Source organism: Arabidopsis lyrata (assembly GCF_000004255.2).
Source record: "Arabidopsis lyrata subsp. lyrata unplaced genomic scaffold ARALYscaffold_4, whole genome shotgun sequence".
In the NCBI taxonomy this organism is placed as follows: domain Eukaryota; kingdom Viridiplantae; phylum Streptophyta; class Magnoliopsida; order Brassicales; family Brassicaceae; genus Arabidopsis; species Arabidopsis lyrata.
Genome location: NW_003302552.1, coordinates 2,305,338 through 2,322,863, shown reverse-complemented (window position 1 = coordinate 2,322,863; position 17,526 = coordinate 2,305,338). Strand labels below are relative to the sequence as shown.

General features: G+C 35.9%; 5 protein-coding genes across 8 annotated transcripts; 3 read left to right on the top strand and 2 right to left on the bottom strand.

The window, feature by feature from the left end:
- Nucleotides 1-58: 58 nt before the first annotated feature.
- On the bottom strand, nucleotides 59-2,139 carry LOC9316610 (translation initiation factor IF3-2, chloroplastic). The gene is made up of 9 exons (XM_002878670.2): nucleotides 1,789-2,139; nucleotides 1,665-1,704; nucleotides 1,508-1,567; nucleotides 1,099-1,151; nucleotides 954-1,003; nucleotides 835-868; nucleotides 674-746; nucleotides 497-589; nucleotides 59-404 (listed from the first exon to the last, which is right to left on the bottom strand). Exons 1-9 carry the CDS (start codon nucleotides 2,079-2,081, stop codon nucleotides 222-224), a joined length of 879 nt encoding a protein of 292 aa, XP_002878716.1. The 5' UTR covers nucleotides 2,082-2,139; the 3' UTR covers nucleotides 59-221.
- A 1,361-nt stretch (nucleotides 2,140-3,500) lies between these two features.
- On the top strand, nucleotides 3,501-7,108 carry LOC9314783 (eukaryotic translation initiation factor). Its single transcript, XM_021028890.1, has 9 exons — nucleotides 3,501-3,850; nucleotides 4,162-4,221; nucleotides 4,316-4,417; nucleotides 4,513-4,644; nucleotides 4,726-4,823; nucleotides 4,924-5,011; nucleotides 5,089-5,439; nucleotides 5,542-5,784; nucleotides 5,875-7,108. The coding sequence occupies exons 1-9, from the start codon at nucleotides 3,695-3,697 to the stop codon at nucleotides 6,910-6,912; spliced, it is 2,268 nt and encodes a 755-aa protein (XP_020884549.1). The 5' UTR covers nucleotides 3,501-3,694; the 3' UTR covers nucleotides 6,913-7,108.
- Nucleotides 7,109-9,196: 2,088 nt separating this feature from the next.
- On the bottom strand, nucleotides 9,197-10,040 carry LOC9316609 (UPF0057 membrane protein At2g24040). Its single transcript, XM_002878669.2, has 2 exons — nucleotides 9,784-10,040; nucleotides 9,197-9,530 (listed from the first exon to the last, which is right to left on the bottom strand). The coding sequence occupies exons 1-2, from the start codon at nucleotides 9,871-9,873 to the stop codon at nucleotides 9,393-9,395; spliced, it is 228 nt and encodes a 75-aa protein (XP_002878715.1). The 5' UTR covers nucleotides 9,874-10,040; the 3' UTR covers nucleotides 9,197-9,392.
- Nucleotides 10,041-12,915: 2,875 nt separating this feature from the next.
- LOC9316607 lies at nucleotides 12,916-15,356 on the top strand. 4 transcript variants are annotated; one of them, XM_021029248.1, is made up of 5 exons: nucleotides 12,916-13,096; nucleotides 13,317-13,735; nucleotides 13,850-13,987; nucleotides 14,153-14,347; nucleotides 14,430-14,779. In XM_021029248.1, exons 1-5 carry the CDS (start codon nucleotides 12,982-12,984, stop codon nucleotides 14,682-14,684), a joined length of 1,122 nt encoding a protein of 373 aa, XP_020884907.1. In that variant the 5' UTR covers nucleotides 12,916-12,981; the 3' UTR covers nucleotides 14,685-14,779. The 4 variants fall into 4 exon arrangements, with proteins under 4 accessions (XP_020884907.1, XP_020884905.1, XP_020884906.1 ...); XM_021029247.1 differs by adding an exon at nucleotides 15,008-15,356 and having other exon boundaries at nucleotides 12,917-13,096; nucleotides 14,153-14,822; XM_002880494.2 differs by having other exon boundaries at nucleotides 12,917-13,096; nucleotides 14,153-14,985.
- Nucleotides 15,357-15,754: 398 nt separating this feature from the next.
- On the top strand, nucleotides 15,755-17,474 carry LOC9314782 (nucleoid-associated protein At2g24020, chloroplastic). Its single transcript, XM_021029249.1, has 7 exons — nucleotides 15,755-15,936; nucleotides 16,151-16,287; nucleotides 16,476-16,576; nucleotides 16,673-16,712; nucleotides 16,933-17,004; nucleotides 17,098-17,154; nucleotides 17,248-17,474. Exons 1-7 carry the CDS (start codon nucleotides 15,876-15,878, stop codon nucleotides 17,320-17,322), a joined length of 543 nt encoding a protein of 180 aa, XP_020884908.1. The 5' UTR covers nucleotides 15,755-15,875; the 3' UTR covers nucleotides 17,323-17,474.
- Nucleotides 17,475-17,526: the final 52 nt, after the last annotated feature.

Genomic DNA, 17,526 nt, shown 5'->3' with positions numbered 1-17,526 from the left:
TTGCATTTTGCACACGAAATAGTAAATCTATACTAGTAAGTGTGAATAAACTAAGCTAAGAAGTTAAACAAAAAATAGATTAGAGAAAAGATCTACAAAGAAGAACATCATTCAAATAGGACTAATTCTATCTGTTATACAGCTCTTGACTCTCTTGAGACATGGTAGGAAAGTAAATATACAAAACTTTACTTTAGCTCTCAAAATCCTTACCACAAGATTTAAACTCCAGACTCGATTTGTAGAGGCTCAGCCGTTATTTCTGCAGCTGAAACTTCGTTTTCCGATTGTTTTTTCTTCTTTCTCGAGGGTGGTTCTTGTGGTTTCCGAATCATTTCCTTGTTTGGTACCAAGATAATGAACAAGTTTCTGTCCCTGAAGTTTTTGCTCTCTTCAGTCGCAAGCTACAGATCCAGAACAAGTTTCAGTGATCCAGTCATTTCAATCTGATACCATACATCTATATACATGAAAGAGAGGAGAAAGAACATGTTACCTCCCCTATTTCGGTTTGAAAACGTCTGAGGAGTTCAATAGCGATATTTCTGAACTCGTTTTCTCGTCCTTTCATGCTCACAATCACCTTAACCTGTGTGCATTACAAGTAGTGCATAAACAAAATGCATTAAGATGGGACAGAACTCTCGCAGCTTATGAAGAATATGGGAACAACCTTGTCACCATCTTGCAAGAACTTTTGGGCAGCCCTTAACCGAACGGAATAATCATGCTGATCAATGTTGTAACTGTCAGAGAAAAAAAGCAGTAACCTTTGAGAAAATTTAGTTCTAAAGAAGTCATTTGCAACATCACAAACAAAAACGAAAGCCGTACCCCATTTTAAGCTCCTTTAAGTCCATGCGAGTGGCTGATACGATATAACACAAGAAAAAATACATAATAAGCGTATAATCTCCAACTCTAAAACTAAGAAGGAGAGGAACAGTCAATACTTTTCTTTTGCTGATCTTTTTTCCTCTTTTGCTGTTCGTATCTGTATTTACTGACAACACAAAAAAAAAAAGTAATATCGCTTATAATTCTGCGCGGTTAGGTATACATATAAGGAGCCATTTCAATACATATTTAGATACTCACCTGTAATCCATCATTTTAACAACCGGAGGATCTGCATCAGGCGATAATATCACCTAAAAACCAACACAATCTATCAACTATAGTTGGTTGGTTTAGCTTAATCAATTTGTGTCTAGTATACCGATATAAACATTCTTCTTCTTTAATAAGAGAATAACATAAATCTTCCACAATGCTTATCACAAACTCGGTTATGCTAACACGGTATCAGAGCATATGTTCTACTATTTGCTCTGATATCGCTTCGATTCTAGCGCAATCTTCCATCTATTTGCTCAATTTCACCGATTATTCGCACATTGAGTTGTCGATTCAAGCTCCGATTCAGTTCTCAGACGCATATCATACGAAAAACATTGCATATACCACAAAATGCTAATGTATCACATTCACAAGTAAAAACACATACCAGATCAAGCTCAGCATCATCAGCCATTCGAACAGCTTCGTCTTTAGACACTAAACCAAGCTATAGAGACCAAAACAAACTGGAAATTTATGAGTCTATTTTGCCGAATCAAAGCTCTCAATTCTCACTAAATTCAAAGACATTGAGTCAATTTTACCATGTTTTGTTGTCCATCGATAAGCCTAACAGTAGCTGACCTACTCAAACAGAGACATTATCATCATCAACAAATCGAATCAGCAAGAGATTTCAAATTCACAATTATGCTTAAGAAGCCTCACCTAATTGAGGAGATATCAAGCGCTTCATCAATTTCGGCTTCTTTAGGCCTACCTCGTCTAGAATCTCCAGAGAAACGATAACCTCCGCCACCACCACCACCACCGCCGAAGCGGCAAGTGACGGTGAAGCCACGGCGAGGAGTAGGAGTGAGATTTGCGAAGGAAAGTTCGGTTTTGGAGAGACGAAGTCCACAGAGTTTGGAATCGACGGAGAATAGTGAATGTGAAAATTCTGTTTTGGTTATTCCGGCGAAAACGGCGTTGAATCCGACGGTGCTGGTAATCCCAGCCATGGCGCTTCTTCTTCACTCAGAGGTTTCAAACCTTCGCGAAGCTCTTATCCAGAATAAAACGCAGCGGAGAATGAAACTACGTCGTTTCTCAAGTTATTGTTGGATGCTAAACGTTATTGTTTTTTTGTAATGGGCTTATTGGGCTTTTAAAACAAAGGGCCCAATTATATGAAGCAATCGGGGTTAAAACGGGAAATTTATAAAAATATTTGTTTCTTAGTATTATGACAGGATCAGATAATATTATGTGACATTAATTGATAATTTCGTCTATGATATTCCAATAGTAGCCTCTGATTACTTTATATATTTTAGGAATATCATATTCCTAATTTTAAAGGGAGAAAAGTAAAGTTATTAATCTTTTTGCAAAAGAATTCATGCATATTAAAAAAATATATTTAAAAACCAAATATTAATGGTTATTAACTTATTATACAGATGTATATTTGACAAATATACTATAAATTCACAAACATAAAAGATCAGTGAAATTTGTAAGGAACTAAAAAAATAAAGCCATACTCATTCGGTTTCTAAACAAAAAAATTTCTTTTTTTTAAAGATGTATGCTTTTTAGCTTTTTATTGTATTTTTCATAATTAATGATAACAAATTAAAAACTTCAAAACTATTGATTAGAAAAATTCATTTATTAGGGGATGTGCCTTTAGTCAAGTGGTTAAGTCCATTTGACTCTGCTTTCTCCACCGGAGTTCGACTCCACTAAATCGTGTTACCCCGCATAGTAGGGATTGACTATGGATCGGGTCTTGTCGATCCAAAGATGTCAAAAAAAAATTCATTCATTTATTGATTGTTATTTGTTTAGATTTATGGAGCATTTATAATTAAATATTTTTAACAAGTGTAAAAACTCTAGAAATTTTTTTTTTTTTTTTTTGACAACTTTGGATCGACAAGGCCCGATTCATAGCTAATCCCTACTACGCGGGATAACGCGACTTAGTGAACTCCAGTGGAGAAGGCGGAGTCAAGTGGACTTAACCACTTGACTAAAAGCACATCCCACTCTAGAAATTTTTTTATTTAGAACGGATGGAGTAGTTATTTTTTTATATTTTGGTTGGAGTTATAGATAACTAATAAATAGAGGTAATACTTTAACTCATGCAAGAGCCATGCCAAAAACACTTTTAATGATAAAATCTTGAAACACTAGTAGATTTGTATTTTGATAATGATGCAATAAATACGAAAACTTTTAAGTCTTTATTTTGTAAGATTTTCCAGATTATTTTCTTTTTTTTTGTAAGAGATTTTCCATCAATATGTTTCCAAAAATTAAATTATTTTGTTTTGGAGATGATATATAGAGGATAATTTCGTAATTAACAATATAATTTACACGTGAACAAAACAAATCAAAGAAAGGGAAAAGAACAAAAAAAAAAAAAGAAAAGGAAATTAGGGCAAAAACACAGAACACAGCTTCAAAAAAAAAAAAAAAGGGAATCGAAGTGATTTTATTATCTTCTCCACCGTCAATACACATATATATACGCTATATAGCTCTATCTATCTGCAAAAAAATTTATACTTTATTTTATTCAATCCTCCTAATCGCGAGAAAAAAATAAGAGAATCGAGTAATGCAACAACAAGGTGAACCATCGGTTTTGAGTTTGAGACCCGGCGGTGGCGGTGGCGGCGGCAGAAGCAGGCTTTTCGTCCCACGATTTAGCTCCTCTTCCTCTTTTGATCTTACCAATGGCGGCGGTGCCGGAGAAACCCCTTTTCCCGTCAAGGTAACACATTGAAATCCTCTGTTTCTCTTCAATTTGATTTCATGGTCTATTTTTCACAATTTTGGAGTTTAAACAAGGTGTATAATTAAGGGTTGGATTCGATTCCGTGATTTTGAATCGAATTTTGTATAAAGTTTGGATCTTTTAGGGTTGTTAAATTTGAATATAGACAAAGATTGATACTTTGTCCACCAAAAAAAAAAGACAAAGATTGATACTTGTGGGAAGTTAAGTAATGTTAATATGGACAAAGATTGATACTTGTGTTGTGTAATGGAATCCTGAGCTCTTGAAATTTTATGTTTTTGTAGAGAGATGATTCTGGTGAACGTTTGAGGTTTACCCGAGAACAGCTGCTTCAGCATAGAGAGGTATTTACTTAATTCTGTGAATTTTGATAATAGCTTGGCTTTGTTTATGTCTTTTGTGAATCAAATTAGTCACAATTGTGTTTCTTAATCACAGTCTGTTCAAGTCTCTGATGAAATTCTTAGACGATGTAAGGAAATCGCAGCTGAGCTTTTCGGCGAAGATCAGAGTTGGGGGAATCGTGTAGCCGAGAGTAAAGTGAGTGTGTGTGTGTAATCTTCCTGTTTTGCTTATTTTTTACACTTCTTGAGAATCTGTCTTTTAAAATCACATTCTTGTTTGTTTGATTTCAGCTAACAAATCAACCTCTGAATCGTTATTCCGAGCCTGATAACCGCGACTGGCATAGTCGTGTGCAGATTCCGACCTCTGGTAAAGAATGGTTTAGAGACGACTCACGTGAAGCTAAAAATACATCTCAAGGGGTAAGTTTTCTTTACTTGTTATCTGTTGGTGTACCGATACTAGTTTTCTTCTGTTGCTAATATGATCATCTTTTGAAACAGTCTGGTCCTACCCCTGTGCTGGTTAAAGCGGAGGTTCCGTGGTCAGCTAAAAGAGGAGCTCTTTCAGATAAAGACCGAGTCGTCAAGAGCGTGAAAGGGTATTGTCAACAACTAATACTATTCTTTTCAGCTTTTTTTGCTTGAAGTTAGTTATGATGTATATTCTGACTGATTCTTTACAACTATGATTCTATGCAGTATTCTGAACAAGCTTACTCCGGAGAAGTACGAGCTTCTTAAAGGTCAATTGATTGATGCTGGCATCGATTCTGCTGATATCCTAAAGGTTTCTTTCAATTCCTGATTTCTATTGTTGTAGTTCTCTCTTTCATGGTATTGATTTGCTCTTACCTTTGATTGCAGGAAGTGATACAGCTAATTTTTGAGAATGCTATACTGCAGCCGACATTCTGCGAGATGTATGCTCTTCTGTGTTTTGATATTAACGGAAAGCTCCCTTCGTTTCCATCTGAGGAACCTGGTGGGAAAGAAATAACTTTTAAAAGAGTCCTTTTAAATAATTGCCAAGAGGCATTTGAGGGTACTGGCAAATTGAAGAAAGAAATCAGACAGATGACTAATCCAGACCAAGAAATGGAAAGAATGGATAAGGAGAAAATGGCGAAGCTCCGGACACTTGGAAATATTCGTCTGATTGGAGAACTTCTGAAGCAAAAGATGGTGACCGAGAAGATAGTTCATCATATTGTCCAAGTACGTATGACCCATGTTTCTATTTTTTTTTTTGTTATATAGTCTATATTACATATAGTGTTTCCTTGTAGAGCTCATTAAACTTAAAATCTGGTTATACAGGAGCTTTTAGGAGAAGATAGTAAAGCTTGCCCAGCAGAGGGAGATGTTGAAGCTCTCTGCCAATTTTTTATAACCATCGGGAAGCAACTTGATAACAGCCCACGATCTCGAGGTATTAATGACATGTACTTCGGTCGGTTGAAGGAGCTAGCAATGCACCCTCAGCTAGAGCTGCGTCTCAGATTTATGGTCCAAAACGTTGTTGATATGCGAGCTAACAAATGGGTACCAAGGCGTGAGGAGGTAAGATTTTATCATTCCATCTCAAATCTTTAATAACAATCTTTAGTTCTTGATCTGTGCTTACGTGTTGTTGTACTTATTTAATGGCAGGTGAAAGCGAAGAAAATCAATGAAATCCATTCTGAGGCAGAGAGAAATCTTGGGTTGCGTCCGGGTGCAATGGCAAATATGAGACACAACAACAACAACCGCGCTGCGGTTTCTGGTGCAGCAGACAGTATTGGCTCTGGAAATATCCTTGGCCGTCCTGGTACTGGAGGAATGATGCCCGGCATGCCAGGAACTAGGATGGTGCCTATTGTTGATGAAGGCGGCTGGGAAGTACCACGGACCCGGTCCATGCCCAGAGGTAATAGACAAACAGTGCAGCAGCCGCGTGTTCAGCCACCTCCTGCTATCAACAAGTCACTCTCAGTCAACTCAAGGCTTCTTCCTCAGGGTAGCGGAGGTCTCCTCAATGGTGGTGGTAGGCCAAGCGCTCTTGTGCAAGGTAACGGTTCTAGCTCAGCTCCTCAAGCCTCTAAACCCATTCCAACCGTTGAGAAGCCACAACCACGGTCTCAACCTCAGCCACAGCCACAGCCACAGCGACAGGCGGCTCCTCTGGCTAATAACCTGAGCGCAGGAGAGCTCGAAAGAAAAACCAAGTCGCTTCTTGAAGAGTATTTTAGTGTCCGTTTAGAGGATGAGGCATTGCAATGCGTTGAGGAACTGAAATCTCCATCTTATCACCCGGAGCTCGTCAAGGAAGCCATCTCACTCGGTCTAGAGAAAAACCCTCCGTTGGTTGAACCAATTACCAAACTCTTGAAACATCTGATCTCGAAGAATGTGCTGACATGTAAAGACTTAGGGGCGGGTTGTTTGCTCTATGGTTCTATGTTGGATGACATTGGAATCGATCTGCCAAAAGCACCAAACAGCTTCGGAGAGATCTTAGGGAAGTTGGTCTCAGCGAAAGTATTAGACTTCGAGCTGGTGAAAAAGGTACTGATGAAGATGGAAGATGAGTGGTTCAGAAAAGCCGTACTTGATGCAGTTATACTGAGTGTTCGCGAGAGTCCATCGGGACAGTCTGTATTGGATTCGCAGGCCGCGGAAGTTGAGGCATGCCAGAGTTTGCTCTAAAAGTATATGGTTCTCGACGGCGAAGTCTTAAAACGTTTTACTTGAGTAGTCTGAATCATTTTTTTATAAAAGTTTTGAGTTAATATCATAATATACTTGGAAGATTTGGTTCAGTTTTGTTACATCTTTGGTTTTTTTCGTTCATCTTGAGTTTTGAACATTTCAGGGTGAGAAAAAAAAAACATACATTTGTTGATAATCTAATTAATTATCGTTTAAAGAAGCTCAGATATAATGGTAGTACCATTACTCATTAACAAAAATAATATCTCGAGAGTCAACCTTTGCGAGACCATTGATTAATTAACATTTTTGTAAAGAGTGGAGGTCCAAAGAGTTTGAGAGGATAGACTAAATTTACGCTTTTCAATTAGAAAAATATTGACTAAACTTCGGATGTGATGATGCTAGTGAAAAATTGGTCTGGGCGTTCGGATATTCGGGTCGGGTTCGGGTTGGGTTTTTTGGGTTCGGGTATTTCGGATTTAAACAATTAAGACCCGTTCGGATATTTAAAAACTTCGGATTCGGATCGGATTCAGCTCGGATATTTCGGGTTCAGATTCGGGTTTACACGAAGTATCCAAATAATAAAAATTTTGTATCCGCTTCTATGCAAAGTATTGAAAAATACTCAAACAATCTATAAAACCCAAATATTGTTTACCCGAATCTAGCCAAAAGTAGCTAAAACACTCGAAAATATCATTAACATCCGAATTATTAGGCACTTAGTTACTACAAGGATAAATATTATTAATATATTATAACTATGTACTTATATTGCGGATATGTTCGGATACTTGTTCGGGTTCGGGTTCGGATCGGGTTTGGGTTCGGATTTTCGGGTTGTGAAGTTTAGAACCCGTTTGAGTATTTTAAAACTTTGGATTCGGATTCGGGCCGGATTTTTCGGGTCGCGTTCGGTTTGGTTCGGTTGTTCGGGTTCGGATAGTACGTCCAGGTCCTGTGAAAAATGTGAAGCCAAAGAAGAAACCAAAAAGTCTAACCCATTGAAAAAAGAACCGATCAACTAAATGCAGCAAAATCTTATCACCAAAAACATTTTTAGATCATACAATATGTTATTATCTAATTAAGTATTTTTGGTAACAACTATAATTGATATACAAAATAACAAAATATTTGAAATTATCTTTATTGGGTGTTAATTAACTCCAAATAATATTTTTGTTTATATACCACAACCTCCTACAAATATTAATGCATAATATGTAATCCTTAAAAAATTCTGATTCATGCCACTCACAACTCGAATTACTAATATCTTATCTCTGATTTAGTTGTATTATCTATGTTTTAACAAAGATGGTCAACTCATGAAGTACCTACCAGTGATTGATTATAAATTCCCACCACGGCATCACTCGCTGAGACAAGTAGACATTTTCCATAAACTTCTTCTTTTTTTGTCAATTTGAGGAAACAGATTCAAATATATACCTTATTGAATCAATTATAAGTTCAAAAGGCACATGAGATCTTCAGTCGTTTGTTGTTTCTTGATCATCTTCTTGTTAATCATTCAATCTCATCCTATTTTATCAGATCACTATGATGATCGGAAACTTGTGGAACACGGCGCCGGAAACAACAATTTTCACATTTTCGTTAGAAGAAAAGGGATTATTCCTATCATCATCCCATCATCATCCTACCGTCGATCTCCTCTATTGAACTTATGTAGTTTTGGAACTGCTCTTCTAAGTTATGTGTTGTTGATTTACAATATACTTATAAAGGTTATATTGTGTATTATTTTGACTTCATATAACTAATCTGCATTTTTTTGAAGTAGATGGTAAAATTGCAAAAATTGGCGAGTTGGAAGATTTTTTGCACGTAACCTTTTTTTAATGCTGGATCAACGCCGATCTTTATCGGATTCCAATGAACGGTATACCGATACATAATGGTTATGGTGTTAACATCGTATGTTATGTCATACATTTAATTAGTATAGTTTATATTTTACATTTGCAACCTTTGGATGGATGTGTGACCATGGAGTGACATGTAGTTAATTTAGCTAACTACCATTTCTCCACATTAAGCGATGACTTGCAAAGTGTGGTGCGGTGCGCTTATATCGCATTGACCGTATTTTGTCACCATTCCCAAAATAGGATTTCAACGCAGATCAAAAGAAAAAAAACATTCATATGGTTGGTTGTGTGATATGGTTATAACTTATATAACTGACTTAATAACAGATCTCTCTTGTCGAACAAATAAAATTTCTGCACTGAATAAAAGAAAACCATGGTTTTATAACCAGATCACTAAGATAAAATCAAACAATATAGTAGACTGGGCATTATGCATTCATCAAAGTATACTAAAATAAACCAGAATATAACTTTTAGTTTTCTGTTCCTTCAAAAGAAAAAATATTATTACCTCAGTAATCACACTTTAAAGTACAATATTTTCTCAAGAGCAATGAATAAATCACAAGGTCAAGCAACATAGTAGATTGGGCGTCTGTATTCATCAAAGTACTCATCGTGGTGCAAGAAACAAATCGCGTAAATCGCGTATATTATTCCAGGTAAGTAGCCTAAGCAAGTGAGTATCAAACAAATGAAGAACTCAACCTACACATTAAACAAAAACAAAACAAAAATCATCAGTTAGGAAAAACAAAATTTTAAAAATTTATTTTCTAGTCCCTTCATTATGTTTAATTTTAGTAATTGATCCTCAATCAAACATCTTATAGATTGGTTCCCGTAAACCGGAACGCAACCAATTTCAATTTCAATAACCGTAATCAAATCAATAATAGAAATAAGAAGCTGTGAAATTTCAGAGATTACAGATCTCAATTTTTAATTTGATGGAACTTACAGTGCAACAGCCATGCCTGAGACAAACTCCAACAGGAGGAAGAAGAATTGCGATGAAGATCTCGCAGCAAAGCTCGCAATTACTAGCCATTAATTAACAGAGATGAGATCAGATTTGATGACTTGAAGAAGAAGAAGAGAGAAACTTCACGAAACAACCACAAAATATAGGTTAGTGGTTGTGTCCAGCGACGTGAATCTTTAATAATTAAGATACAGAGTGTACCGCGAGATCTTTACCGTTTATTTTGCGGGATTATTATATATCCTACGGTTAATTGTTGATCATTTTGGTTCTTGACGAATGGCGTCTGTTTATTTGTTGACTCACGGGAGTTTTAGTATGACTTCGCACACCGTATTCTATCCTTATTTCCCCGTGGAAATAGCAAATCTCATTTTTTTCGGTCGACCAAGAGATTCATTGATAAAAGCCGGGCAGTACAAGTGATGAAATAGAAAGTCCAAACTCCTCAATTTACAACCCTAATTAACATAATTGCAGCTTAACCTTAACTATTCAGAAAAGATTAAGAAAAGAAGGTGTCACGTAGTGACAGATGTCAAATACGCAAGAAGGAGAGGGGTGACATGGACGGCTCCGGTCAGATCCACGATTCGAGTCAGCTCCGCCGCCGGCTTCGAGATTCCACCACTGGATTTTTTTTACAGATGTCGCCGTTGCAGATCCAATCAAAATCCACCGCTGCCGTCTTGAATTTACCAAGACTCCGTCTAAGGCCTAACTAAGGTCTGCTTCACTTCACAGCAATCGACGAAGATGTTATTCCGACGTAAGAGAGAAGGCAAGCAAACGGAAAGACAACGGAAATCAATTGAAAGCAAACGAGATCAAGATTAAAAACATGTAGAAAGAAAGAAAACATAAATCCAAACTTAACTAAAAGTAAGTTGGAATTTATTTAGATCTGACTATAGTTAGAAAACTATATAAACAAAAAACCAGTTAAGCCAGAATTGAAATCCAGTTAACCGGAAATCTCCTTCTCTCCCTGAAAAATAGGGGAGATCTCCTTCTCTCCCTAAAAAATAAGAGAGATTTAAGAGAGAGAATAGCAAATCTCATTCCAGATGAGCTAAATTGCACCATCCTGGCAAAATACATAGATAATGTTTTCCAACCAAAACTGAAAATTGCATAATTGTATGATTACTATTAAAATCTTGAAATCAGTATTTTTCTAAAAACTCGCGGAATCATGTTTTCACATTTAAACCACAAATCTTTGTATATTTCCATCAAGTTTGTAAGACTAGAATTTTGGCATAAAAAATTCTACAATTTTACGACTTTGATAAGAAAACATGATTCCGTGTTATAAAAAAAAAAAAAAACATAATTCTGTAAAATATGCTAAACGATTTCACAATTTTGGTGGAAAACCGTCATTTCTTCTTCCTTGTCCCTTTCAAAATCCTTCTGTGAGCATTCGTCGTCACGTCTTCTACGTGAGCTTTTGTCATGTCTCCTCTTGTTGCTTCTCCGAGCAGCTCAGCCCCCTTTCTCCTAGGTGAGCTTCTTCTCCTTATATGCTTGGTGTCTTCCTTTGATCACAGTAAGGTAAGGAGTGGATGTGGATCCCATACATTAACTATCACCGATTGAAATTTAGGTAGAAACAAAAGTTTTTGAATGCATTTTCAAGCTAATATGTATCAAATACGTATGGCCACCAAAGAAGTTTATTACAAAACCATAAAGTAGAAAATTACAACACACAAAAGAGTTTTTGGAGAACACATGGTGAAAAATAATTACAAACAAGTACATATGCTTGACAATGCTTAGAGAGAAGACAAGAGAAAGTGTTCAATGAGTGCTACTGATGACAACTCTAGGCTTGTTTCTACCAAACCTTTTCCATGAACAACTTGTGCTTATATGAGATGAAGACATGTCCAATCACCAATCTGCATAAAACACCAAGTCCATATTGAAATCTGTAATCTCTGAAACACCAGATCTCAATCACCAGTCCGCTAAAGATTGAATACGAATATAATTAAAAGTCCGCTAAAGATTGAATACGAATATAATTAAATTCTGAAGATAAAAAAATCTTTGAGCATACTATTACTATCTAAAATACATTGACTAAAAATTAAAATTTGTTTCAATCGGCACCACACAAACCAAATCTTTAGTAAGTTAGTAAGTTTTACATAGAAAAGTCCGCTAAAAATTGAACACGAATATAATTAAACTATAAAGATAAAAATACCTTTTAACAAAATTACCATCTAAACTACATTGACTAAATTTAAAATTTGTTTCAATCGGCACCACACAAACCAAATCTCTAGTAAGTAACTTTTACATAGAGTAGTCCGCTAAATATTGAACACGAATATAACTAAATTCTAAAGATAAAAAGAATTTTAAACATTATTACCATCTAATATACATTGACTAAATTTTAAATTTGTTTCAATCAACATCACACAAACGAAATCTCTAGTAAGTTAGTAACTTTTACATAGAAAAGTCCGCTAAGATTAAACACGAATATAATTAGATTCTAAAAATAAAATAAAATCTTTTAACAAAACTATCATCTAAGATACATTGACTAAATTTAAAATTTGTTTCAATCAGCACCTCACAAACCAAATCTCTAGCAAGTTAGTAACCCTTACATAGAGAAGTCCGCTAAAGATTGAATACAATATAATTCAAATCTAAAGATAAATTTTTTTTTTAACAGAATTTACCATCTAAGATACATTGACTAAATTTAAAATTTGACTAAATTTATAATTTGTTTCAATCAGTACCCTCACAAACCAAATCTCTATAGTAACTTTTACATAGAGAAGTCCGCTAAAGATTAACACAAATATAATTCAATTTTTTAATTATTAAAAGTTATTTTAAAAATTAAAATATTTAAATTTGAAGTCAAATTTCAAATAAATTAGTAACCTAAATGCAAATTTGGAAAATTTCTAATAAATTAGTATCGTAAAGCCAAATTTGGCTAAGAATTACATATGATTACATTCCCTAATTTGTTTTTTATAAAAAAATCTCTTAATATTATCACAAAAGTGAGAAAAAAAAAAAAAAAAAAAAAAAAAACTATCTCTGTTACTATTTAAGAAAAGCGACCGACCAGAAAGTAAAAGCGATTGCAAACGATAACCCTCTTTCTCTGCTTTTTCTCCAAATTTGAATTCGATGGAATTCAGATACAGAGCCATCGACAGTAATCGGCCACCTCCTGCGACGGAGACGACTCCATCTCAGTCGCCGAACCCGAGCTTCCCTTTCTTTTCGGCCCGATCAATGTCAGGTTTGTACTGTTCATCATCGTTTTCTATCGCCGTGTATATTTTCCCCGTCAGAGAACATTGTTATGGTTTTCGTTGATGCGATTATTATGTATATGTTGATTTGTTGAGTACTCTTTAGTTTCTGTAAAGCAAATTTTGTTGTTTCTGTGAGAGTCTTGATTTTCTTGAAAATTGAAATCTAAAGTGCTCTTGTTGAATACTTTTGGTTTGTATTCGTAGGAAAAAGTGAGGAACAAGTTCGGGAAGCGATGATTCAACGGGAAATTGAGAAAGAAAAAATCCGTCAAGAGATCATTATTGCAGAAGCAGCGAGAAAACGAGAGCTTATAGCTGAGGTTTTACAAGAGATGGCTATCGAGAGAGAGATGTCGATTAGACGAGTCTCTGACACCGGAATGTCGCTTGAGGAGAAGCTCATTATGTGGATCAATCAAAGGAAGCTTCCAAATCAGAATCAGAATCAGAACAACAACAACTTGTTCAAAGCTAAGTATAGTTACATTGATTCTCTGATCAACACAGGCTCTTACAACAGTCTAGTTACATCACCAATGATGCAATTGCCTCAACTCCAGCAAATTTCTGAAGCTACTGGAACATCAATGTTGGAGTCTAACAAAGAGAAGTTGATTGTATTGGTAAGTGCTTTAAGTAATGGTCAACCAGCTCTTATGCTTACTAAAATTCGGATATTTCATCGTGCACTTTCGCCACTTGTTTCATATGTGTTCTCTTTGATACCTCTATTGCAGAGTAGGGCTGATCATATAGGAGCAAAGCCTAAAGCAGACAGTGTTGGTACCATGCAATTGCCTCAACTCCAGCAAATGCCTGAGACTACTACCGGAACATCAGTTTTGGAGTCTAACAAAGAGAAGTTAATTGTATTGGTAAGTGATATAAGTAATTGTTCTTTCTTGTTCTCATCTTAACTACAGGTGTGATATCTCATCGTTTGTATCCACGCACTTTTTTCGCCTCTTGGTAAGTATATAGTATGTTATATAGGATATTAGTATTTGTTTCATATGTGTTCTCTTTGATTACTATTGCAGGCTAGAGCTGATCCTGTAGGAGAAAAGCGTAAAGCAGAGGATACTCAAACTGGTTTGAACGAAGATCTTCAAATGAAAAGGCAGAAATCAAAAGAATCAGAAGCTAAGACGATGTCTTTGGAAAGCGGAGAGATAGTCTCTTCGAAGCTTCCTTGTTTGGGGAAACTTGGCTGTGGAAAGAAAGTAGAAATCAAGGTAAGAAGTAATTATAAGTTTTGGTGTGAGATTTGTAAAGTTGGGACCTATTGTCAAACAGTCATGCGAGATCATGAGTTAGGTAAAAAGCATAAGGCTGCTGTTACACAACAGAATGAAGCACCTGAAGCTGCTTCAACCTCCTTATCCCCTGCCTCAGTTACAGCGCCGCAATCAGAAGCTACTACAGTACGTGAAGATGCTAATCCGCAGGGAAAAGTGGATGAAATGTCGGCGAAAGAAACAACGGGAAAGACGACAGAAGGTGAGAAGAAAAAGAAAGGAACGTTTTGGTGCAAAACTTGTAATATTCAGACGAATTCTGAGCAGACTATGAGGAATCATACGCTTGGGAAAAAACACATGGCTTTGATTGGGAAACAGCAGAAGAAACTCATTACCGTCCCAGTGAGATCTTTAAATGCTGATCCCGGAGAGAAGGAATCAGTTTCTATAGCAATGGATGATACAAAAGGTAACGTTCATTGCTTGGAAAAGTCATAGAAGATTGTTACTTTGTTATGTCATGAAAATATACTATGGCTGAGGAATCAGAGATACAATTTTCATTAAGCCATGACATGAATGTTATTATCATGTATATAACAAATCAGAGCATGTTTGTTTGGATATGATAATGATAGATACGTCTTCTTTCAGGTCATAATGGCATTGACCTCTAAAGAAGGCCTAGGAGAGAAGCCAAATATGGTTTGCCTCGAGGCATTTCAAATGGTGGGGTCGAGTTTTGGCTATATAAAGACGACTACATAATGAATAGTTCTTCTTGCAATACAGCAGATTCACAAAGATCACAACACATATGACAGACATGTCCCATACAACAGAGAATCACGAAAGACTGTTCTACTTAGCATGTTATAAATTTGCATCTATTACAACAAATTGAATTATTTGAAAATCAGATCTTATTTCCAACTAAAAATGTAAAGGTGCTTCAGAAGAAGAGTTCTTGCTTCTTGAGACTAGTGCGTTTCGTAAGGTTTAAGCCTAGTTGTTTATGTTTTTAGTTTAATGGTTTGTCCTCTTTTGTTTTAGCTTTGAGTTTTTCTGCTTTGTAGTTTTAGTATTTTCTATTTTCCTTTTATAGGGCTTAGATTCCGAAGATTTTTTGTTTTCTTCCAGTTTTTTACTCCGAGGACTTCTATTTCGTCCGTCGGTTTTAGTTTCCTTTGTTTGGATTGTGTATTGTACATTGGTTCCAACAAGTTTATCATTAACAAAATCAGTTGACAAAAAAAATATCTAAAAATGTTTAAAATTGTGACTTCATTCGGGGGAAAAAGATATAAGCACAAAAAAGTGAGAGAAAAAAAAAAACCAAACACAAACTAAAAACAACCTAAAGCTTTAAAGTGTTAAAGTGACGTGGCGCAAAGTCATTGGTTAAGAGCTTCAACAAACACAGAAGTTACGAAACAAGTTGTCCGGAAAAAATTAGCTTCCGGTTTTATCTTCTCGAATTCAGAAGCCCTTCTCTCTAATATCTCTCTCTACTCGTACAACAATGGCGTCGATGGCTGCGACCACTAATTTCACCAAATTTTTACTCTTTCCATTCTCTCATGGTTAGTCTCTCTTAAATCCCTCCTTCAAAGTCTCTCTCGCTTTAGGTTTCGTGACATTGGATTTTGAGTCTATATGTCTGAATTTGCTTAATTTTTCGTAATTAGACTTATATCTCGGAATTGAAGCGTAATTTTGTATCTCTAAGTGGTTTTGGGATTGAAAGTTTGATTCTTTTTTCTAATTGGGGGGTTTAGTAAATTTTCTGGTTTTCAGGAAATGCGAGCTTGAATTCACAGAGAGTTACATGGCCAAAGCAGCAAAAGTCTAAAAATGGTTATAGGTCTCTTCGTGTCAATGGATTATTCGGTGGTGGAAACAAAGATAATAACAGTGAAGATGGACAATCAAAGGTAGGTACATTAGATTGGATTTGTATATGTTTTTTTTAGATATCAAGCAGATTCTTCAATATGTGAACATTTTAAGTTAGGCTTCATGTTATAAAGATTCGAAGTTTATATCGAATTTACCGATGTTAACTTCATATGATTTTGGAACTTATGAAGTTTGTGTGTTTCTCCTTTTGATCTTTTCCTAGGCAGGGATATTTGGTAATATGCAGAATATGTATGAGACTGTGAAGAAAGCTCAAATGGTTGTTCAAGTCGAAGCTGTCCGTGTCCAAAAAGAGTTAGCTGCGTAAGTCCGGGCGCATTTACTATACAACCTAGAAGATTAGTATATGTTTCTTCTATGTGTATTGAGTTTCTTGCTGCTTTTGTTCCGTTTTCGCAGCGCAGAATTTGATGGTTATTGTGAAGGCGAGCTTGTCAAGGTTAGTGTAGATCTTGTTTTGCCCTAGATAGATCAGTGTACACACTATAAGAATAACAAAGAACTCATTATTGTATGTTCTTGGTTCTTACTTGAGTTCTGTTTCCTTAAAAAAAGAAAACTTTCTCCTCCGCTTAAGAACTTGAATTTACTATAATCACAAAACTTTGTTGTTTCTGTTACAAGTTCCGATGACCTGAAACCTTTTGAATTCGTGTCAGGTTACGTTATCAGGTAACCAGCAACCAATCCGTACTGATATAACCGAGGCAGCAATGGAATTAGGTTCTGAAGTGAGTCACTAAACCTACCTTTTGTTATTGAACAATCAAAGCTAATTCATCAGTTTCGAATGGTTACTGATGTTGTGCGTTTTCCTTTGACAGAAACTATCACAACTTGTCACGGAAGCATACAAGGACGCACACGCGAAGAGTGTGGTGGTATAGCAATCTCAGACCATTTTATCACAATGCAACTAAATTATTTGTTTCTTTTCATCTCCTCTAATTGAACTTTGTGAATTTTTTTCATAGGCTATGAAAGAGAGAATGAGTGACCTTGCGCAGAGCTTAGGCATGCCACCGGGTCTCAGCGAAGGACTGAAGTAAGATGCTGTTTTTGTTGTTTCATTCTACTTTCAGGTATGAGAGCGAGGTCGGCTTTTTTTTGTTTGTATATCAGTCAGGCAGAAGCAAAGAGCTTTGTACTGTACTCTTGTGGAATCTAATATAAAAGATTTGAAACTTTTGGTTTTCTGCAATTTTATTCCCAGGGTATAATCTTGAATATCAACACTACTATTCTTGTATCAA

Bases quoted from the DNA above. Each gene is read 5' to 3' on its own strand.
- LOC9316610 (XM_002878670.2), bottom strand. From the start codon at position 2,081: ATGGCTGGGATTACCAGCACCGTCGGATTCAACGCCGTTTTCGCCGGA. The intron at 1,004-1,098 runs GTGAGTATCTAA...TTGTGTTGTCAG, and splicing joins GTTAAAATGATGGATTACAG to TAAATACAGATACGAACAGC. The intron at 405-496 runs GTAACATGTTCT...CTGGATCTGTAG, and splicing joins TTCAAACCGAAATAGGGGAG to CTTGCGACTGAAGAGAGCAA.
- LOC9316609 (XM_002878669.2), bottom strand. From the start codon at position 9,873: ATGGCTAGTAATTGCGAGCTTTGCTGCGAGATCTTCATCGCAATTCTT. The intron at 9,531-9,783 runs GTAAGTTCCATC...TTTAATGTGTAG, and splicing joins TCAGGCATGGCTGTTGCACT to GTTGAGTTCTTCATTTGTTT.
- LOC9314782 (XM_021029249.1), top strand. From the start codon at position 15,876: ATGGCGTCGATGGCTGCGACCACTAATTTCACCAAATTTTTACTCTTT. The intron at 16,288-16,475 runs GTAGGTACATTA...ATCTTTTCCTAG, and splicing joins GTGAAGATGGACAATCAAAG to GCAGGGATATTTGGTAATAT. The intron at 17,155-17,247 runs GTATAGCAATCT...TTTTTTTCATAG, and splicing joins CACACGCGAAGAGTGTGGTG to GCTATGAAAGAGAGAATGAG.
- LOC9316607 (XM_021029246.1), top strand. From the start codon at position 12,982: ATGGAATTCAGATACAGAGCCATCGACAGTAATCGGCCACCTCCTGCG. The intron at 13,097-13,316 runs GTTTGTACTGTT...TTGTATTCGTAG, and splicing joins TTCGGCCCGATCAATGTCAG to GAAAAAGTGAGGAACAAGTT. The intron at 13,988-14,152 runs GTAAGTGATATA...TTACTATTGCAG, and splicing joins AAGAGAAGTTAATTGTATTG to GCTAGAGCTGATCCTGTAGG.
- LOC9314783 (XM_021028890.1), top strand. From the start codon at position 3,695: ATGCAACAACAAGGTGAACCATCGGTTTTGAGTTTGAGACCCGGCGGT. The intron at 4,418-4,512 runs GTGAGTGTGTGT...GTTTGATTTCAG, and splicing joins ATCGTGTAGCCGAGAGTAAA to CTAACAAATCAACCTCTGAA. The intron at 5,440-5,541 runs GTACGTATGACC...CTGGTTATACAG, and splicing joins TAGTTCATCATATTGTCCAA to GAGCTTTTAGGAGAAGATAG.